The 22,757-nt window shown below is 48.7% G+C and overlaps 1 protein-coding gene across 1 annotated transcript in view; it reads left to right on the top strand.

The window, feature by feature from the left end:
- Positions 1 to 22,757, top strand: part of Slc4a5 (solute carrier family 4 member 5) — a 64,054-nt gene that overhangs the window by 6,162 nt on the left and 35,135 nt on the right. Inside the window, exons 2-10 of the mRNA XM_032906258.1 lie at positions 10,209 to 10,369; positions 11,131 to 11,283; positions 12,409 to 12,504; positions 14,997 to 15,052; positions 16,402 to 16,559; positions 17,671 to 17,758; positions 19,368 to 19,522; positions 20,216 to 20,404; positions 22,391 to 22,565. Coding sequence (XP_032762149.1) covers positions 10,209 to 10,369; positions 11,131 to 11,283; positions 12,409 to 12,504; positions 14,997 to 15,052; positions 16,402 to 16,559; positions 17,671 to 17,758; positions 19,368 to 19,522; positions 20,216 to 20,404; positions 22,391 to 22,565 — 1,231 coding nt within the window. The remainder of the gene's footprint in view (positions 1 to 10,208; positions 10,370 to 11,130; positions 11,284 to 12,408; positions 12,505 to 14,996; positions 15,053 to 16,401; positions 16,560 to 17,670; positions 17,759 to 19,367; positions 19,523 to 20,215; positions 20,405 to 22,390; positions 22,566 to 22,757) is intronic.

Below are 22,757 nucleotides of genomic sequence, written 5' to 3'. Positions count from 1 at the left end.
GGCACGAAGTCACCTAAGGGGATAGATGCTTAGAAATGAGGGCTGTGTGAATGAATGCATAGAGGCTTGAAAGGGTCAAGGAAGGCTCCCAGGAGAAAGGGTGTGCACACCAAGATGGGAGGGTGGGTCAGAGTTAGCACAACAAAGATAGGCAGTGAGGGAGGGGCCCCTGGAGCACGGCTGGGGCGTGGCCTGATATTACTTAGCGTGTACCTCACGCATGAATGTGGTTTTCAGGGTTGTTTGTCTAAAGACCAAGATGGGCAGGAAAGGCCTGGGCTTAGGTTCCTTGTGGAGGGATAATAGGGCAGGACTCTCAGCGCCTGCCGTGCTCCATGGGCGAGACTGTCAGTAGGTCCCATGCTGTGGAACTGAGGAGTCTGGGCTTGATGCTGAGAGTTTGGGGGACCCGAAAGGGTTTATGGGAAAAGGCAGAGGTCTGTAGGTCAGACAGACCATTGGGTTTTAGTGCTGAGAAGAGATCAAAGGGAAAGACTTGGGCTGGGGAGATGGCTCAGTGGGGAAGCACAGTTGATCACTTGGACAACTCTCCCGAGGGGCCTGTCCAAGAGCTGAAGTCTCAGGAGCAGAGCGCAGGATTAAGGGAAGTCTTTGCTCAGCTTTTTAAAAAGTTATTTATCTATTTTTGAGACAAAGTCCAGGCTGACCTTGAGTTTACTATGTAGCAGAGGATGACCTTGAACTTTTAGTTCTCTGACTTCCACCAGCTGGGAGCCGAGATTAAGGTGTGGGCCACCCTAACACATGCAGACAGTGTGCTTGCGTGATTATACAAGCTCCTGTGTGTGGGCATGCACAGGTACATGTATGCGAGCGTGTGTGTGTGTGTGTGTGTGTGTGTGTGTGTGGAGGTCAGAGGTCAAAGTTGGGTGTCTTCCTCAATTGCTCTCCCCCCTTATCTTTGAGGGCTCTCTCACTGAACCTGGGCTTAACCAATTGACCAGGCTGGCTAGCGGCAGCTCCAGAGATCTGCCTATGTCTCTTCTGCTACCTTTACCCCAACCCTGGGGTTACAGGTGCACACCTCCACCAGACTTCTTCCATTGGACCCCAACTTGTGCGGCATCTCTCCAGCCCACCACACCCAGATTTTTATGCAGTACCAAGGACTAAAGCCCTCCCTTACAGGCTGAGCAAGCACACTGTCAGCTAAGCCCTATCCCCAACACCCATGCAACTGTTCATGCACCGTTCATCAAGAAGGAAGCCCAGGGCCTTGCGTATGCTATGCCACCACTGACCCATGGCCTCAGCTTTGGCTTTTGTCTTTAGGATGAGACATGTGAGCCTCACGGATGCTGACAGAAATGGGAGAGAAGAAAGAATGGCTTCCGGGGGCAGAAGGCTGAGGCAGGCTTGCTAGTCACAGACCCTAGGTCAGGTGGGGCTCCCAGCAGGTTTGAGGAGGGAGGGGTTGAAGACTGTTATGGAGGGGTTTGGGGCTGCTGGTATCCAGGGCAGTGGGTCCAGGCCTGTGACTGTTGTGTTTCTTTTTTTTTTTTTTTTTTTTGGTTCTTTTTTTCGGAGCTGGGGACCGAACCCAGGGCCTTGCGCTTCCTAGGCAAGCGCTCTACCGCTGAGCTAAATCCCCAGCCCGACTGTTGTGTTTCTTAACAGTAGAGTCAAGCATGGAGATTTGAGGTCAGGTGAAGATTTCCACAGTTGTTTGCTTCACCTTAGCTGACCCACTGGTCTGAGCGCTGAAGGTTGATGTTTTCCACCTGGAATTGAACCTGTCCTCTCTCTTCTTCTTTCACTACCACACACACACACACACACACACACACACACACACACACACACACCACACATGTTCAAGTACATGCATGTGTGTGTGTGTGTGTGCGTGCGCGCGCGCGCGCACGCATGCATGCTAGAGGTCAACTTCTGGTGGTATTTTCCAGTTGCTATCCACTTTGTATGTTTGGTTTTTCCTTTATCTGTTTGTATGTGTGCACGTCTAAGAGAAGAGCACCCATGGGCTATGGCACATGTGCAGGGGTCAGAAGGTGATTTCTTGGTGGCGAGCACCTTTACTTACTGAGTCGTCTTGCCCGCTCCTCCTTGCTTTCTGAACTATTTTATCTGGACCTGCTCACATGGCTAGTCAGACCAGCCTGAAGTCCCCAGGCATCTGCTCATCTCTGCCCCCACCACGGGATTGCCATCCCATGACAACCAGGCTCTCAGGATGCTTCACGTTATCTTAGGGACAGCCTCCTTCTTCCGTTCTAAAACACAGCTGTTAGGACCCTTGAGAAAATGAAAACGAGCAAGTTCTGAATTTACCCTCAGACTACTAGCACAGGTGGATACTGGGGAGCTTTTTCTGTTAAAGGGTAGGATGAAAATTCCTTGGGCTTTTGGTTCACAAACATTCCCTTCTCTAATCACCTCCTCTCCCTCCTCTTTTTCCTCTTCCTTCTCTTCCTCCTCCTTAGCAAAGTTTTAAATATGTAACAAAATGCGGGCCTGTGGTGGTTCAGCTGTCAAAGGTACTGGGCAGGTGACCTGAAGGGCTCACATAAAAGCTGGGTGTGGTAGGGTGCATCTGTAATCCCAGCACCCCTATGGGATGGGAGAGGGAGATTGCAGAGCCAGAAGCGCTTGCGGCAGCTAGCCCGGAATAGCCAGCACAGCCACCGAAATGGGCTAGCCCCTGTCTCAACAAGGCAGAAGGCGAGAACCAACTTCTGGAAGTTATTCTCTGACTTCTACATGTGTGCCATGGTGTGTGTGTGTGTGTGTGTGTGTGTGTGTGTGTGTGTGTGTGTGTGTGTTACACCATTTGTATGGAGTTATGAGTGCTTCAAGCCTCCATATGGGAAGATGGGAATCGAACCATGTTCTTAACCACTGACCCATCTCTCCGGCCCCTAGACACTATTCCACTTGAGCTGACCATATGAAAACAGGCTGCAAGTTCTCCTAGCTCAAGGGGCCTTGTTTTCTGACTCTTGACTTAGTGTAAAAGGCAGGCGTGTGCTCAAATACGGCATAGCTGAAACCCAGGGTAGCATGCGTAAAGTTTGAGAAAACAGGTTCCTCTGTCAAAAGACTTGCATTCAGACCTTGTCTCTGGTGAGCTGCCTGATACTTTGGGGAGGGCAGAGTAATGCACACCACACAGGAAGCAGAGCGTCTGGCACCTAGAAAGTGCTTGGTAAGCTCTAACCATTGTCTTTATTAGTAAGCACTCTCGAAGGAGAGGTGTTTGTCCACCCTGGGCTCCTGGGAGGCCTCACTTAGAGAAGTGACCCTGGCCTGACCCAGGAGAGTAAAGGGAGAGGCTGTGAAAATGAAGATCCGGAAGGAGACAGTGCAAATTAGAGTCGGAGGGAGCCCGACGAGCTTGTAATTGACAGACCCCTGGGAAGACATAACCCCCATGGATGTACAGACAAGAGGAGTCAAAGAGGTACAGTCCCCAGAGCCTTCCCCTGAAAGACCCAGCTCAGATTGGCCAGTCGCTTTGTCTGATGGCTCTGCTGTGGCTTGTGTATGACAAAGTGGACCCCTCTCCTGAGCCAGGTCTGTGAACAGGACATTCCACTCCCCACATCCACAGTCACTTCTTAGGAGAGGGTGGCTCTCCAAGAATTCCCAAATGGAGACATCACCAAAGCCTTGCCAAGGTTCTTAGGCAAATATAAAGGAAGACTGAATTACAGAGACTCAGGTAACCATGGCAGGAGGAAAGTGGGTTCGTTCCAGAACAGTCTAAGCAAGAGGGCCCCGTCAGTCTGGTCCTGGTCTCAGACACATCTTATCTTCAGAGATGGAGGCTCCTTACCCTGAATCTATTAAACGTTGTAACCACTTAGCCGACGTGTCTCATTTTGACGCTATACTGAACATCCTGATGATAACGTGACCATCCCAGTAGGTCTACCAAGGAGAGAACGAAAGGGCGGGAGGGCGAGAGGCTTTTACAAATCCTGCTGTAAGATAAGTAAGCTGGCCGTTAGGTTTACACCTCAGCTCTTGGGAAGCTGGTCCTTACTGGTCATCAGCTTTGTATCTGATCAGCCCTGGGAACCTAAAAAAGATGGAGTTCTGAGCCTAGATGAAAGTGGTTATCCCAAGAGGCCAGCGAAGCTGTCTGGTGCTCATCCGCCTCTCCTGTGCTGTCTGAACTCACGCCTGTCAACACTTCAGCCACAGCTCTTACATGCTCTATTTCAAACGCACTGCCAGGTTTGGGTGACAAACCGTGGGTGTGTGTTTAGAATGGTTGTAGAAATCGTGTGCTCTATTTCACTTACCTGCCTTCATTCATATGCTTTTTAAAAAATTATATTTTATTTATTTTTATGTGTGTGTGCGTGCATACGTATGTGCATGCATGCGTGTGTGCATGGGGTGTGTGTGCATGAGTGTGTGTGTATGTATGTGTGTGTATATGTATGTATGTGTGTGTATGTATGTGTGTGCATGAGTGTGTGTGTGCATGGGGTGTGTGTGCATGGTGTGTGTGTGTGTGTGTGTGTATGTGTGTGTGTGTGTGTGTATGTATGTGTGTGTATATGTATGTATGTGTGTGTGTATGTATGTGTGTGTGCATGAGTGTGTGTGTGCATGGGGTGTGTGTGCATGGTGTGTGTGTGTGTATATGTGTGTGTGTGTGTGTGTGTGTGTGTGTGTGTGTGTGTGTGTGTATGTGTGTGTGTGTGTGTGTGTGTGTGTGTGTGTGTGTGTGTGTGTATGTGTGTGTGTGTGTGTGTGTGTATGTGTGTGTGTGTGTGTGTGTGTGTGTGTGTGTGTCCGCATGTGTTGCAGACTACATGTAAAGGACAAAGTACACCTATGGGCGTCTGTTCTCTCTCTCCCTCTCTTCCATGTGGGTTCAGAGGACTGAACTCAGGAGCAAGGACCTGTTCCTCCTGAGCCATCTTATCCACCCTCTGTGATTTTATGTAGCATGAGTTTGTCACGTAAACTGTGAAAGTAAAACAGAATTTGCATACCTGTTCCATTCTTTACATTTTTTTAAAAATTGGATTTATTGGTTTTATTTTCTGTGTGTTTTGCCTATACGTACGTATTTGTGCCACATGTATGGTCGGTGTCCCCAGAGGTCAGAAGAGGGCATTGGATTCCCTGGAGCTGGAATTAAAGATGGTTGTGAGCCACCTTGTGGGTGCTGGGACTCAAACCTGGGTCCTAATGAAAAATATAAGTGCTCTTAACTGCTGAGCCATCTCTCCAGCTCCGGGTATTAAAATTATTCGCTGCTCTTCCAGAAAACCCAGGCTCTATTCTCATTGCCCATAACAAAGGCAGACAGCTGTCTCTAACTAACCCCAGTCCTGGGCATCTGACCTCTGCCGGCCTCTACAAGCACTGCACACGTGTGCTGCCCTTATTCTGTGCACGCAGGCAAAACACTCAAACATACAAAAGGACATAAATAAATTGCTTTTTTAAAAAATACATCTGTTACACAGGACTATTGAGAAGGCTCAGCGGATAAAGGGGCCTGGTGCCAAATCTGAAAGCCTGAGTTCATTCCCCAGGGCCTACATGGTTGAAGGAGAGAGCCCGCTCCTGAGATTTGCCCTCTGAATGCCACACCACGGCATTCTCATGATGATGAAATTACACACGCATAAATATCCCGAATTTTAAAAAGCATTTAAGTGGATTAGAAATGGGCCTTAGACAGACACTGTTAAAGCTGCCTGTAGACGTTAGGCTTCGGGCTGAGAAAATTACAGAATAAAGTCAGGAGGTGACACAGAGTGACCGCGGCAGGGGCATGGACTTCATGTATCCTAGGTGAGTAAAGTTAAGTTCATGTATTAAAGCAGCCAGCTGTGGCACAAACATATGGAACTGTCGCTTAGAGTTCAGGAACATCATCAGCAAGTTCAAGGCCAGCCTTGGCTACAAAATAAAAATCAAACAAACAAAGAGAAACAAAGGAAAAATTCACACGAGTATATACCTTCTCTTTTAAAACTATTTTTATCTTTTACTTATGAGTATGGGAGAGTAGATTTGAGCACATGCGTGCAGGTGCCCAGAGTTTGAACTCTGGGCAGAGTGTGAGCCTCCTGACACAGGTGTTGGGAGCTGAGGTCAGATACTCTGTAAGAGCGGCACATGTCCTTAACCACTGAGCCACCTCGACAACACTAAACATCATTCTTTACTTTTTAAGATTGACTTGATTTTATATGTATAAGTGTTTTGCTTGTCTGCATGTAGGCCTGTGTACCATGCACATGCAGTGTCCTCAGAGGCCAGAGTGGGCATTGAATCCCCTGGAAGTGCAGTTATGAACAATGGTGGGCTGCCACTTGGGTCCGGGGTCCAGGACCTGGGTTTGCAAGAGCAGTGGGTGCTCTTAACTGCTGACCTGTGGCTCCAGCCTGACCAGTGTGTTTCTTACAGTAACAGATGTTTAGAATCAACACAGCCTGAGCATCAGATATTGTGTTTTATTGCAGAAAATGCTTTAACAGTGTCACATGTGGCAGGACATAGCTGCGATCCCAGCCCTTAGAAAGCTGAAGTAGCAGTCACAAGTTCAAGGCCAACCTAGGCTACAGTTCTAGACAAACATAGGGGACTGTCTGAGAGTTAATATTGCTGTGATAAAACACCATGATTAAAAGCAACTTGGGGAGGAAGGGGGTTTGTTTGTTTGTTTGTTTGTTTGGCTTACTCCTCCACACCACTCTTTATCATCGAAGGAAGTCAGGACAGGAACTCAAGCAAGGCAGGAACATGGGAGACAGAAACTGATACCTAGGCCATAGAGGGGTGCCGCTTACTGGTTTGCTCTTCATGGCTTGCTCAACCTTTAAAAAAAAACAACCCAAAACCACCAGCCCAGGGATGGCACCACCCACAGTGTGCTAAGCCTTCCCCTGTCAATCACTAATTAAGAAAATGCTCTAGAGACTTGCCTATAACCAGCTCTTACAGAGGCATTTTCTTAACCGAGTTTCCCTCCTCTTTGATGACTACAACCTGTATCAAGCTGACATAAAAACCAGCCAGCACAGTGTCCTTATATTAGAAACAAAGCAAAAGACAAATTCCACAGAGGGGACAGCTCAGTTGGTAGACGGCTCGTCGAGTGGGCAGGGGGCGCACATAAACAGATCCCGTGGAGCTGAAGTTCCAGATGGTCGTGAGCCGCCATGTGGGTGCTGGGAATCGAACCCTAGCTTTCTGCAAGCGCAGTCAGTGCTCTGCACCGTCCAGCTGCCTCAGCAGCCCTCCCGTGTCTTCTCTTTAAATAACACTGATGTCTGACTCCCAGTGCTCTGATTTGGGTGCGCTCAGTCTGCGTGGGATTCAGCCTGGATGGTGTGGCTCAGGCCGGCCTCACCCTCAGCTATGCAGCTGGGGATGACTTTGAACTTCCTGGCTTACATTATTTTAAAATGCGCATGCGTGTGCCCGGGCACTTACATGATGCAGAGCAGAAGCTGATTCTATGGAGCTGGTTTCTGCCTTACATCTTTCTGTGGGTTCCGGGGATCAAACCCAGATCACTAGACTCTCGGCAGACACCCTTACCCACTGGGCCCTCTGGCCATCCAACCCTGAATTTCTGATCTTCCTACTTCTACTTTCTACTTCCCAAATGCCTGTACCATCATGCTGGTTGTCGTTTTGTTGTTGTTTGACATAGGGTCTCACTATGTAGCCTGGGCTAGCTTGAAAGTCACTATGTAGGCTAGGCTGGCCTCCAACACGCAGAGATGCCTCCGACTCCGACTCTGCCTCAGGCTGGGATTAAAGGTGTGCACCAATGTACCTGGCCCGGCTGGGTCGTTTTCCACGTGGTGCTCAGGGAGCAAACACAGCGAGGAAGGACAGCACTCTATTGTCTGAACTGAACTATACAGTCCCAGCACCAAGGGCTTTCAGCCCTTTCTAGACCTTCCTCTGGGATAGCGTCTTCCCAGGCCTGGAGGTTTGTGCTGGAAGCCTGGACTGTACCTGGTGGCTAGGTCCGGAACACAGGCCGGATCAGCGATCAGCAGCATCCAGCCTGTCTCAGATACCAGTTGAAGAAAAGGCCTCAGGTCCTGCCCTCCCCTCTTTGTGGCAGAGAGCTGCTTTCTGGAACATGTGACCCTTTACGGTTCTGTTTAGAGAGAAGGTGGCACCTGGCTCCTGCCTCTGGCATGCACGGAAGTGGATCAGGACTGGATGAAATACCGAAAAGTCTTTTTCCAACTCAGAGATTTCCTTTCTGCTTGACCTGCTTCTCTGACTCTAATTTGTGCCTTTTAAAGCCAAGTGTGGTATAAAGGTTACTTTGCAGTGAATTGTGTGGGATTACACGAATTGTTCCATCAGGCATACACAAGCGGTAAGCCTGGCTTTGGTCAGAATCTTCAGAAAGAGCCTGTGCCTTTATTCAGTCTAGAAAGTATTTAAGCATTTGGGTTATAGGAAGTTCGAAGTTCATGAAAGTCCTGTGCATCAGAATGCAGCTCCAGGTATCCATCACCCAGCTCTCAACCCTCTCGTAACTCACGGCCAATATCAAGGTCCCACACGCCCTGTCTTGACATAAACGAGGTCATGTCAGTACAAGTTCCAACTACCATGTCTTTACACATATAAATGCTTAACGTGTGCCTCTAAGAGCTGAAGGGGTTTGCAACCCCATAGGAAGAACAACACTATCAACCAATCAGACCCCACCAGAGCTCCCAGGGACTAAACCACCAACCAGTGAGTACACACGGAGGGACCCATGGCTCCAGCCACATATGTAGCAGAGGATGGCATTGTCCAGCATCAATAGGAGGAAAAGCCCTTGGTTCTGTGGAGGCTCGTTTCCCCAGTGTAGGGAATGCCAGGGTGTTGAGGTGGGAATGGGTAGGTGGGAGTGGGAGCATCCTCATAGAAGCAGGGGGGGGGGATGGGACAGGGGGCAGAGGGCATAACATTTGAAATGTAAATACATGAAATATCCAAGAAAAATAAAATTTAAAAAATAGGTGCCTCTAAAAATAAGAACACCTTAAATTTTTTTTTACATTTATTTATTATTTTCATATGCATTGAATACTTGTATGCTTGATACCACTGAGTTCAGAGGAGAGCATCGAGGCCCTTGGATGGGTATGAGCTGACACATGGGGGCTACTCACCAGATCTCCCGGTCCATTACTTTTCTTTGAACTTGGACAATGTCTGTCTCAAAACAAGAAGACGAAGGGGCTGGAGACATGGTTAAAAGCATAGGCTGCGGGGTTGGGGATTTAGCTCAGTGGTAGAGCACTTGCCTAGCAAGCACAAGGTCCTGGGTTCGGTCCCCAGCTCCAAAAAAAAGAAAAAGGAAAAAAAATAAAGCATAGGCTGCTTTATAGTTTGGTTCCTAGAAAGTGCACAGTGGCTCACAATCGATCATCTATAATTCTAGTTCCAGGGAATCTGATGCCCTCCACTGACCTTTGTGGACACTTCATACACACAATGTGCAGATGGACAGGCAAACACACATATACATAAAGTAATAAATCTTTAAAAACAGCAACAGCCTGTGGCTTTCATGTGCACCAGTGTGCATGCCTGTGCACACAACATATACACATGTGTGCATGCAATCTGAGTTCAGCCACATGTGGTAATGTGTCCCTGTGATCCCAGTGCCTGGGAGGTGAGGGGAAGGGTTGGTTGTGAGTTCGACACTAGCCTGGGTTAGAGAGAATGCTCAGCAGGAAAAGGTGATTGCTGACAAGTCTAATGACGACTACCTTTGATCCCTGAAACCCACATGGTAGAAGGAAAAACACCAAAAGCTGGAAACTTGAAGCATACTGCACAGCCTGCAGGGAGCTCAACAGATTGGAGAGTGTCTCTTTCAAGTGACTCAGTTGGTGTAAACCTCTTCAGGCAGCTCAGCTGGTTTTTTCTTCTTTCATGCAGTTTGGCTTCTCTGAAAGTCTTCTCTGTAGCTCAACTCTGCTTATCTGAGAGGGATTCTCAACTTTTATTGCTTACTCTGGCAGGGAGGGGCCTAGTGAGTCTGATCAGTTTCAGGGACTTCCTAAAGCTATTTTGAGTTGTTTACCTTCTTGTTGAAGGAGGTTCCTACAGGATAGAATGCTTCAATCTCAGAGGAAACTGCTAGCAGCACTACTGAATTGACCAGGAATAGGTCTCCACCTGAGGGCACTGACCATACTGAGCCCCATTCTTACTTTATCCAGGTGGATAAAATTTGAAGAAAAGGTAGAGGAAGGAGGAGAACGCTGGAGCAAGCCCCATGTGTCCACGCTGTCCCTGCACAGCCTCTTTGAGCTCCGCACTTGCCTGCAGACAGGGACGGTGCTGCTGGATCTGGACAGTGGCTCTCTACCACAGATCATAGGTGAGTCCAGGACATCTCTGCTGTGGTCCCCGAAAACCAGGGCAATTTCCCCAACCTCATGTCAACCTGCAAGTCCGTATGACGACATCTCAACACTTGCCTGATTCTGCAGTATTTTGACTCTGGCACTGTCCCAACTGCTTCTAGTTTCCACACTATGCATATTGCCAACAGAGCATCCCTGAGATGTGGCTCAACAAGGCGGTAGACAGGGAGAGGGGCTCCTCGGATGGGCAGAGTGGCATTGCCATAGCAACTTGTTTCTTTTCAGAGGAAAACCGACTCTCTTTCTTCTTTTGAAAACTAGCTCCCTCTTAATGGAGTGTCAGTCAAGGAGGTGGCTTGTCTCTTTGTCCCTAAACATCCCTGTGAGTTTTAGTCTACCTAGTACATTTGATACGACTATAACTATTTCTTTTCTAAAAAAATAATTCATTTGGGGGATGAAAATCATTTAACACAGCACCTTTTTGCTTCCTGGTGCACTTTCATAGGTCTTATTTAAAGCACGTTTCACAACAGGGATGGAAAGAACAGAGACTTCTGTCCACACACGCACACACCGGAGACATATACGCAACCTTATACACGAAGATGTTGGGGTTGGCAGTCCCGACTGTCAGTGGTAAAGCCACAGGACTGTTTTCAAATCCCCGATCCCTTTGCTAATTCTCAGCCCCACAAATAGCCCAGAAGTGAGACCTCAAAGCCCTGGGCTCTTTCTCTTCCACATGGGCCCAACTTGTTTGTTTCTCCTCCAGATGATGTCATTGAGAAGCAGATAGAGGGTGGACTTCTGCGACCAGAGCTCCGGGAAAGGGTCAGCTACGTGCTCCTGAGGAAGCATCGCCACCAAACCAAGAAGCCCATCCACCGTTCCCTTGCAGACATTGGGAAGTCGGTTTCTACTACGAGTGAGTAGGGCTGGTGGGCACAGGGCATGTGACCAGGTGACCAGGTGACCCGGTGACCAGGTGACCAGGTGATCCCACTTTGGGGGCTGGAAGTATCTGGCTTCATGATCCTGAAGTCCAAGGTTCTGGGGTCTCCTCCAATCTCCACTTCTGGAAGTCCTAGAGGGACCCCAACCATACTCCATGTTGTTCCTGACACCAGAACACAGTAGTTCCTAGGAATGGTTGGTTCATAGCCCGTACTGCACATTGCAATGGCTTGAGACCTTCAAATGTGTCCTAATGCCTGGGAGAGCAGTTGATCTGGAGTGCTTTCTGGGAAAGGGGGCAGGCCAGAATCTCCCAGCACATAGCACCAGGGAATGCCTAGAGGGACAGCTTGCTTAGGAAAGAGTTTTCCACTAAACCAAGAGAAGCCAGAAATCTCTGCAGAGGGTGGGGCACGTGAAAATGGTGGGAGTGTTGAGGTCACCTCAAGTGTGCCAGGGCTTGTATACCATTCTAGCTAGCTAGCAAAGCCTGGGGCCGTGTGGGGAGAGAAGACTATTCACTCTAGGCCTCTGAAGGCCCTAGACTTGGCAAACCCAGCAGACAATCAAAGGAGCCCCAGGTAGCAGAATGAGAGGTGAAAGTAGGTCGTCTGCTGCACACCCAGTGTCAGCTTAGCCAATGGCGTATTCTATCTCCTTTTCTTTTGTTTTTAAGAATTATTTATTTTTTATGTATATGAGTACACTGTAGCTCTCTTCAGACACACCAGAAGAGGGCATCGGATCCCATTACAGATGGTTGTGAGCCACCATGTGGTTGCTGGGAATTGAACTCAGGACCTTAAGAGCAGACAGTGCTCTTCACCACTGAGCCATCTCTCTAGCCCTCCATCTCCTTTTCAGCTGTATGAATATTTCCCAGGTTTTTGGGGAGGATCAGCCAATGCTCTTAACCCCTGAGCTGTCTCTCCTGCCCCATTCCTGTGTACTCTTATACACGCTAGTCCCTTAAACATTCCTGGAAGGGGACATGTGTAGCGACTCCGTTTAGTTGCAGTGACTGTGCAGTCATTGTGCTAGCCAGAGACACTGCAGCCGCGAAGATGCCAGCTACTTGCCTTCTTGCCCCCCCCAGATCGCAGCTCTGCCCGGAGCCCCTCAGCAGGCCCAACTCTGCACCACTCCACCGAGGACCTGAGGATTCGGCAAAGCACCAGCTATGGTCATCTGTGTGAGTGTTCTCTGCCAATCAGGGGCAGCAGCACGCTGGCTGTGACGTCCGGGGAATGTCCACATGTCCAGGGAATGTCCACATATCCAGGGAATGTCCACATGTCCGTGATGGTAGAGCTGAGGGTCTAGCTTGCTTAAGACATCAGCAGGAGAAACCAGATTTCCCCCTAAACCTAGGCTTGCCCCTGGGCCTGGTTCGCTACTGTAGTATTCCTGGTCCTTGCCAGACAGAGCGCAACCAAGTTCTGGCATCATCAGCCCTGATCACACGTCCTAGGTGCTTTGATTTCAGGCAGAACTCTTGTTCTCGCTAACTCCATCATTTTCTCCTGTTTTCTGGTGAGAACCCTTCCTTCCTAGTAACAGCAGCAAGGGCAGGGCTCGGGGATGGAGGTGCAGCTCAGTAGTGGAGAGCTTGCATGTTTAAAGCACCCCATTTGATTTGCAGCACCACAAAAGACACAAGCAAATTAAGACAGAAACCTTGCCGGGTGCCGTGGCTCAGGCAGGATTGCCACAAATTCGAGGCCAGCCTGGGCTACATAGTGAAATTCCAGGCCAGCCTGGGCTACATAGTGAGACTGTCTCAATACAAACAATAACAACAATAAACAAACCAAGCGACAGCAACCTAAAGCATACACCGAAGTCCTTTCCCAAGAACACCTGAGACACCCACTCATCACCACAAAGAAGAAACATGAGCGTGATCATTAGCAAAGATCAGAGGATTGTGAGGTCAAAGGTCACAGCCTTTCCCAAGCTCATCTGTGGTGAATAGTCAGGGGTGTGGGCACAGCGGCACATGCTATAATATCAGTGCTCTGGGGTTGGCAGCAGGAGGTTTGAGGATTTGGGGGTGGGGGCGGGGAGAGCTGCCCACCAGTGTCTTCTTGCACCTGCCTGGTCACCTTCCCTATGAGAGATTGCCCTTACTTCTTGTAATGGCCACTAGGGGGCGGTGGTCAGTAGGCAGAAAATTGCTGTGGAAAAAAGCTCTGTTCAGCCTGTCCTGTGTATGGAGACCCTCTTGTCTAGCAATGCCCCCAGACAAGAGTCGTGAGGAAGTGACTATTGCTCTGTGTGAACTGGATCATATGTAGCCCAGGTACACAGCATCCCTGAGGTGGCCCAGTACAGAGAGGAGGAAAACCCAGGGCATAGACAGCAGTTGAGAGAGGAAAGAACTCAGCTCACCAAGAGCATAAGGCTTAGGGTCAGACACAAAAAGGCCTGGTATGTCCAGTAAAAAACCCCAAAGACATGACTGAAGGTAAGGGGAACCCCAAAGATCTGAAATCCGTCAAATTTTTGTCTGAGAAAGAGTTCCCAGGCTGGGCAGGCATTCAGGAGTGGAGGGGTAAGAAGGAAATAGGAGGTAACAACTGGTAGGATGTAGGAGGCAAGGAGGAGGGAGGAGCCAAGGCTGCATCCCAGGAAGCCAAGTGGCCAACGGGTGGGATGGAGGGAGTGCTGAGTGCGTGGAATAAATTGTGGGGAGTGGGTGGGTTAGGGTTGACTTGTGGACGATAATGCGGTATCAGATGAGGCAGCCCCAAGATTCTAAGCTTAGAAGAGAGAAGAACCTTGAGAACTGTGCCCCCCTCTGTCTCTCTGTTTCTCTCTTCCTGTATCCTCCCTCCCTCTCTCTCTGTCTCTGTCTCTCTCCTCCCCTCCCTCTCTTTCTTTGTCTCTGTCTCTCTTTGTGTCTCTGTCTCTGTCTGTCTGTCTGTCTGTCTCTCTCTCTCTCTCTCACACACACACACGGAGAGAGAGAGAGAGAGAGAGACAGACAGACAGACAGTCACAGTGGAAGCCATGGTGATTGACAGGGATGGAGTAGGAGAAGCTTCTGAGAGGATGATGGCAAAACAAAATCCCTTGGAGCGTCCAGCAGAAGAGGATCCTGGGAAGTGAGTGGAGAGGAGTGGTGTTCTAGAAGTAGGGCAGGGCTATGGCTGAGCATGCCCACTGCACTACACTGCTAATGGGAAGTGAGAATGGCTTCCAGAGGAGGGGGCGATTGGCAGTTCAGTTCATGTGTTGTCCCTGTCTCCACATGGACTCAGCCAGCATTCTCTATAAAGACTTTCATGGGTTCACAGAGCTAGAGGTGAAACTGGTCTCTCTCACCAAGTTCCAGCCTAGTGGTACATCATCTGAAAATACATCGCTATGTCTCTTCCCACCCGGCACAGGGCTGTGTCTGGAGTAGGCATCTTGGTGAGGTCTAAGGAGGTGGGGCCGAAGGTTAAAGGAGAGCATGCTATAGTTTGAAAAATGATTAGGAAGCAGCAGGACCTGGAGGTTAGCTTCAAGCACACTGCCCTTGAGGGGAAGGAGAATGAGGATGCCTGCTGACAGGGCTGCAGGACTGAGGGAAGGAAGGCTTCCTGTGGTTCTGAGAGGCCATAGAGGTTCAGGGCCAAGAGCAAAGAGCTGGCAGGAGCCTGGCTTCCCCTGATAGTCTTGCTTTCCTTTCTCTCCTAGGTCATGCCCAAAGTAGAAGCATGAATGACATCTCCCATACTCCAAACACAGACCAGGTAGGAGAGCTCTGCCCTAGACTGCAGAGGCAGGCAGGGAAGGAGGAGCCTTTAGATGCACAGGCAGAGAGACCTTGAAAACCTCTCTCCCGCAAGGGAGCAGAAGTCCCCAGAACTAAGAAGAACTTATAAGTAACCTTCCCTAGGACATTTTCATCATCAGATGACTCTGGAGATGTGAAGTCATAAAGACAGAAGGTGGAATAGTTTGAGCAGAGGACTTGTCTGGTACACTAGACCCGGTCACTCCATCTGTTTCTTGCCCTGGACAGCTGATAGCCAGTGGCACTGGAGAGGGGCCCCACTCACCATCTCAGTTTAAAAGGCTAAGAATTATAAGTTCCCAGGTGGTCCCCCTGGGGGAACCTGGAAGCATCCAGCATGCTTGGAGACTGGTCCAGAGAGTCCTATGAGTAAGGAAGCAGGGCAAAGGGCAAACAGACCGAGGAACAGACTTGTTTTCACCACCCAAGGTGAAGGCCTGGAGGGAGGGCTAGGCAGCTGAGCACTGCATGCTAAGAGCTATGTCTGTTCCAACAGGAGGCTGCAGGTGAGGGAAGGCTAGGTTCAGCAAGCCCAGGGCTCTTCTCTGACTGTGTGGTTCACACAACAGGGGAGTGTTTTAAGGTCTACTCAATGACTGGATCTTACCATCTATGAATTGGTCTCTTGAAAATTTCTGTGGAAAGTGGGAGAGAGAGAGAGACAGAGACAGAGAGAAAGAGAGAGAGAGAAAGAGAGAGAGAGAGAGAACAGAGACAGAGAGAGGAGAGACAGAGAGAAAGAGAGAGAGACAGAGAGAGAGAGAGAGACAGAGAGAGAAAGAGACAGAGAGAGAGACAGAGAGACAGAGAGAGAGAAAGAGACAGAGAGAGAGAGAGAGAGAGAGAGAGAGAGAGAGAGAGAGAGAGAGAGAGAGAGAGAGAACGTGCACACTTGAGATATCAGAAGAGGGCATCAGATCTCCTGGAGCTGTAGTTAAAGGCAGTTGTGAACTGCTTGCCTGGGTGCTGGGAACAGAACTCTGGCCCTCCATAAGAGCAGCAAGGGATCTTGACCACTTACTCGTCTCTCCAGCCCCTAGGGGGATTCTGTTTTTATTCATTTTTAGTTTTTCAAGACAGGGTTTCTCTGTAGCCCTGGGTTTCCTGAGATTAGCTCTGTAGACCAGGCTAGCCTTGTACTCAGAGATCCTCCTGCCTCTGCTTCTCAAGCACAAGGATTAAAGGTGTGCACCACTTCACTTGGCCACTCCTGGGGAGATTTTACAGTTAGACCTCCATTGTTCTCTGAAGTAGAATATGAGCATGCCAGGTCTTCTTGGGTGTGTCATTTTCCTCCCGGAGCAGCGGAAAAACAAATTCATGAAGAAGATCCCCAAGGACTCAGAAGCCTCCAACGTGCTTGTGGGCGAGGTGGACTTCCTGGACCAGCCATTCATTGCGTTTGTTCGTCTTGCCCAGTCTGCCATGCTGGGAGGGGTGACAGAGGTGCCTGTCCCCACCAGGTGAGTCCCTGAAAAGCACCCCCACACCTGTCTTCAGGAAGCCACTTCCCATGCAGTCAGGAAGCAGGGATGCTCTTTTGCATTATCATAGAGCCCAGCATGGCCATCCCATCTTTATTGCCAGCACCCAGCAAGTGGAGATCTGTGGGTTCCAGGCCAGCCAGGGCAACTGTAAGACACTCACAAGAGAGAGGGTTAGAGGGGAGGCAGAGGTCAGGAAGGACGTTGCTGGATGGTCCAGGCAGCAAAGCAAAGATAAGGATGCTCCCAGGAGAGCCCGGTGAGGGCAGAAGCAGAAGTGTTTCCTCACAAAATCGTGAAATGGTCAAAAGGAAATTCTGGGGCTGGTGACACGATTCAGTGGGCATTTGTCACCAAGTCAATGTGGGCTCAATCCTTGGAACCCATGAGGTAAAAGGAGAGAATTGACTCCTGTAAATTGTCTTCTAAACCTTCATGTTTGTCATTCTGTGTGTGTTGTGGCATGTGTGCACATACATAGACACACAGGAAATAGCTAAGTAAATGTAAAAAGAAGAGCCAGCTATTGTGGGAGCGACCTGTAATCCCAGCACTTGGGCGGGAGAGGCGGGAGGATCAGGAGGTCAGAATCACCCTTGACAACATAAAACATTTGAGCTAGAGTTTTATGAGGCCCTGTCTTTAAAACAAACAAAACAGAAGTAATAAATAAGTATAATAAGAAATAAATCAATAATAATAATAATAATGATAACAATAACAATAACAATAAATTATTACATTAGTAATAGGAGATGGAAAGATGACTCAGTGACTAATGGTACTCTCTGCTCTTGCAGAGGACCGGAGCTCAGTTCCAGCATCCATATTGGGTGGCTCATAATCACCTGCAACTTCAGTTCATGGGATCCAGTGCCCTCTTCTGGCCTCCTCAGGCACTGCACCCATGTGCACATACCTCCATACAGACATACACATAATTACTAATACTAATGACGGTGATTTTTAAATCATTCAAAGGAAAGAGGTTGAGAGGTTAATAATGGATCCATTGAAGGGCCAAGAATTCTTCTCCTCACCTGTTTCTAATTTTTCCCTCTTTGTTTCTCTTCTCCCTCTATCTTTGTAGATTTCTGTTCATACTTCTAGGACCTTCTGGGAGAGCAAAGTCCTATAATGAGATTGGCCGAGCCATTGCAACCCTCATGGTGGATGATGTAAGTGGAAATGTGAGGCACCCACTCCTTTCTGAGTGCTAATGGCTCTGCACTGGCACAGCCATCCCCACTCCGTCATCACTAATCATCTCACAAGCGCATCTGAGCCCCTGCTGTGCACCGGGCCTGAGAGAGTAGGACCAGACTCTCTCATTTAGGGGCACTATCCAGGGAGAGGGACAGATCTGCAATAATGAAATAATAAAAAATAAAATTAACCATGTGCTTGCTATCTGCCTGGGAAACCAAGGCAGGCTCTGCAGATAAAATACTCAGGGTGAACAAGAGGTGGGTAGATTAGCATGGCCTTGAGATGCTAGACTTCCGGAAGCTAATGGAAGTGCAGTAGGGTAAGTTCCATGCAAGAGCTCCCCCAAGGCAAGAGCAGTGACTTGAGCTGGAGACTATATAAACCCTGGGACAAGAGCCTAAAGGTCCTGTTCTGTCCCCAAAGTGTTGGGGAGCTGGAGGTCCTTAAACACATGCATAACCCCATCAAAATCTGTAAGTCTTTTTGTAACCTGACCCCCTCCAGGGCGGAAGTGTGGGCATCAATGAATGGATTTGAAAATTGGAATCAAACTGGGCCTGTAGAGATTTTCTTGCATGCTTGCTCTATGCAAAACAGAAAGAAAGAGGGTAGAGGAACTCAACAGACATCCTGCAGAGGTCTTAGCTGAGGTCGGTGTCTAGGCTGAGTGTGTCCAGGTTCTTTGGCTCTTATGCAAAGACTTGATCTAAAACCATCCAAAGATTTGCAGAAACAGTAGGGGGACTTGACTCAAAGCAAAGAGACAGAAAAGGTCAGGTACAGTAAAGAGAGACTGTGGGCCACATGAGTGAGGGTACTCAGGGACCCCAATTATTGTTTGGGGTTTGTTTTTACAGGGTTCAAGAGAAGAGGAGTGTTAGTTTGGGTGGTTCTTTAAGTGACAGACTGAATTATATAACCATCTTTCTGTCTTGAATGCCCCTTCCCATAACACGTCTGATTTTGATCGCAAATGCACCTAATTTTGTATAGGAATAAGAAGCTCGACCTACTATACAAACCTAGCCCAGGACCTTCCTACTTTCTTATACAGACACAAGGAGAACATCATTGGATAGAATCTATCTATGTTGGATGGTTGTTAAGGAAAGGAGACAGTTCCACTGTTCAGAGTGGAATGTTTGTACAGCTCAGTGCAGATGGGGGCCCTAGGTTGCTAATAAATTGCTAGGTACACGTGCAGAAAGGCATATGTGTGCATAGTATAGTATAAAGTTCCTAGGCTGCCAAATGCTCCATTGGAAGAGGTGAGGGTACATAGTTCAAATCAAGAGGAGTCCCAGGTTGGTAAGCTATTCCCTATGCTTGCTTGTCTCTAATGTGTCACAGAAGCCTGGGTTTCAGATCTCAGATGACTACCGGCTCTTGGAACTGGTTCTTTCCATTGTTCCCTATTTCCCTTACTGTCCTTTGTCCTTATCCACACACTGAAACCAAGTTGGCATCCTGAGAAATGGCTAGAATTGGTTCCTTTAAAAATAGCTGTGATATGCTCACTCCTAGGAGGGAAGAGCTGAGCCCTCTTCTCTTTTCCATCCCTCCCCATTCCCTCACCAGCTCTTCAGCGATGTGGCTTATAAAGCTCGGAATCGAGAAGATCTGATTGCGGGAGTTGATGAATTTCTAGATGAGGTCATTGTCCTTCCCCCTGGAGAGTGGGATCCAAACATCAGAATTGAGCCGCCCAAGAAAGTTCCCTCAGCCGACAAGAGGTGTGTGTTAGGGATAAGACCAACAGAGGTGGGGTTGGGGATTTAGCTCAGTGGTAGAGCGCTAGAAAGCGCAAGGGCCTGGGTTCTGTCCTCAGCTGGGGGGGACGACAAAGAGGGGACTCCACGACGGCATTTTCTTCTTGTTGTAGCAAATCAGAAGCCAACATGGCCACTTATGAACAGCTCTAAAGTTGGTGGGGGTGGGGTGGGGGTGGGGATGGGCTGCATAGGGAGAGCCGTATTACTGAATCATTTTCTGTTGTTGTGTGATATGTGCACGTGTGTGTTTCTGTCTGAATATGTGGGGGTGCATATGTGGAGGCCTGAGGGTGATACCAGAGAATTTTTCTTCATTTTTGGGCTCTTCTCCTTATTCATTGAGGCAGAATCTCTCCATGAACCCGGTGCCGACAGATTTGACTAGTCTTGTCCTAGCTTGTTCTGGGGTTCCCCAGTGTTGGAATTTCTTGTCTACCTGATCATCATATGGCTTTTGGGAATCCCAACTCTGTCCTCTTGTTTGTGTGGCAAATGCTTTAACAGCTGAGCTCCCCCCCCCCCCGCCCATCTTCATTTCCCCTGCTTTATTCAGATAGTTTTTTTTTTCTTTGAAGGTTAAGGGGACAGTCCTGAGGGGCTGTGCCCTTCCTAGCATTGAGAGCTGTGCTCTGCCCCATCTGCCTTCTCTTTCAGGAAATCTGTGTTCTCTCTGGCAGAGCTGGGCCAGATGAATGGCTCTGTGGGCGGAAGTGGAGCCTCGGCCGGAGGAGGCGGCAGTGGCGGAGGGGCTGGAGGCAGCGGGGCCGGCGGAGGAGGCAGTGGCAACGAGGCTGAGATGCCAGCTATGCATGAAATTGGGGAGGAGCTGATCTGGACCGGAAGGTGCCCGCTCCACACCTGGCAGAGAGCCTGCTGCCTTGAACCCTCTGTTCTTCCGGTCCTTTTAGTTACCCTGGAGCCGCTGTGTGCAGCGCCCCCTAGGGACGGGGTCTGACCACCGCAGTCGTTCTGCACTCTAGTGAATCTTGTGGATCTTATAGAATCGTGTGGGGTGAGATCAACACAAGGATCCCACCCATGAGGAAGGAACGGAAACTTTTCTCTAGACATTCTCTAGTAATTGTATCCTATAGCGGCAGAAACAATGTACCACAAGCAAAGTAGTGTAAAACTGCTGAAATCCATTTTCACACTGGTGTGAGATGAGAAGGTTGAAATTGAGATGTCACCAGGGAGGAGGGCCATGATGGATCCTACCTGTAATTCCCAGCACTGGGAAGACTGAGCCAGGAGAGTTGCTGTGAGTTCCACGCCAGGCTGCGTTATATAGTGTGAGGCGATATTTCAACCCTGCTCCTTAAATAAAGATGCCAACAGTGCACCACTGCCTTTGAGCCTCTAGGAACTTCCTTCCCCTCCTTGAAAGACAGCCCAGAGTCTCGTGACACTCCTTTTTTTTTTTTTAAGATTTATTCATTTATTACATATAAGTACACTGTAGCTGTCTTCAGACACACCAGAAGAGGACATCAGATCTCTTTACAGATGGTTGTGAGCCACCATGTGGTTGCTGGGAATTGAACTCAGGACCTCTGGAAGAGTAGTCGGGTGCTCTTAACCTCTGAGCCATCTCTCCAGCCCCCCTCGTGACACTCCTTAATTTGGCTGCTGCACCACCTCCGTTTGTGTCTGTGTAGTCACAGGGCCCTGTCCCTGTGTGTATATCTTTGGGTAGCATTGCCCTGTTTCTATAAGGGCTGGATCAAAGCCATTCTTAGGGACGTCACTGTAAATTACATCCTGCCTCCCACCTTTTGTGGTCGCCTAACCCAGACTGACATCAAGGTTGCTATAGCAAAGGGTGACTTCAAACTGATGATGCCTCTGCTCCTTCCTCTCCAGCGCTGAATTCACAGGCACCACCATGCTTGGTTTATAAACTGGTGCTTCATGCATACTAGGCAAACACTTTACCAACTGAGCTTCATTCCCAACACGAAGACTTTCTAAGTAAAATCATATTCACAAATACCAAGGGTTGGAGATTTAATGTATCTTCTTAAAAGATAAAAGATGGGTTTTAAATCTTAAAACCTTAATGTTATTAAAAAGCTTCATTTTTCTATCCTTCTGGGGAACAAGAAAAAATTGTCCTGGCCTGAGTTCTCTGGCTGCTCCAGGAGTCATCCAGGTTGACCTAGGTTTAGGAAAGTCCAGAGAAGTACAAGACTCTGTGCAAGCAAAGTGGCTGAGAATGAAGGTACTCTGACCAAAGCAACTGAGGGGAGAAAGGTTCAACATTTAGGTTATAGCCCCTCATGCTGGGGAAGTCAGGAGCTAAAGGGAACTGGACACATTGTATCCACAGCCGAGACAAGAGAACAATAAGTACTTGCTCATTCTAATCTCATTTTTTCCATTTTAATCTGTCCAGGGGCCCCGTCCAGGGAGCAGCCTCACCCTTAGTCAAGATGGGTCTTCCCAATCAATTGACAAAGTCAGGATAACCTCCAACAGGCACACGCAGAGACCCATCTCTCAAATGATTGTAGATCCTGTGAAGTTGACAGTTACCACTAAGCATTTCATGTAACGTGGCTTGGGTTGGTCAAGGAAGGATGGAAACCCTCATAGTAGAATATTTCCATTAGAACTTCTGTCAGACAGTTTGTGTTCACCCTCCCTAGTGTGAATGGTGATGACTGCAAACTTTCAGGTCTACAAGAATCATGTCTGGTTCTGTGTTCTGGTAGAAAAACTATAACTCCATCTACCCCTGGCCCTCCCCCCAGACTCCTTAGGGCGCAGGAGGCATCTGCCCCTCCTGGTGTCTGTGGAGGAAAGATGTCTTCTGCCTGTCTCAAGCAGGTTTTTTGGAGGACTGCGTCTGGATGTAAAGAGGAAGCTGCCCTGGTTCCCAAGTGACTTCTATGATGGCTTCCACATCCAGTCCATCTCTGCTGTCCTGTTCATCTACCTCGGCTGTATCACCAACGCTATCACCTTCGGTGGGCTTCTGGGGGATGCCACAGACAATTATCAGGTGAGTGTGAGCTGGGTGCACATGGTGAGAGTAAGGAGTTTCAGTTTGTAATCCCAACACCATGGTTGTGTCTACAGCCCCAAGTCTGGTCATCACTTACTGTAACTGTTTATTCTTCCAATAAAATAACAATTTTATGGATGACATAAATAGGCTGGACTTTTAGGGAAATCACTCACATTGATGTTTGCT

Source organism: Rattus rattus, chromosome 6, assembly GCF_011064425.1.
Source record: "Rattus rattus isolate New Zealand chromosome 6, Rrattus_CSIRO_v1, whole genome shotgun sequence".
NCBI classification, from domain to species: domain Eukaryota; kingdom Metazoa; phylum Chordata; class Mammalia; order Rodentia; family Muridae; genus Rattus; species Rattus rattus.
This window is presented reverse-complemented; position numbering and strand designations above follow the sequence as displayed.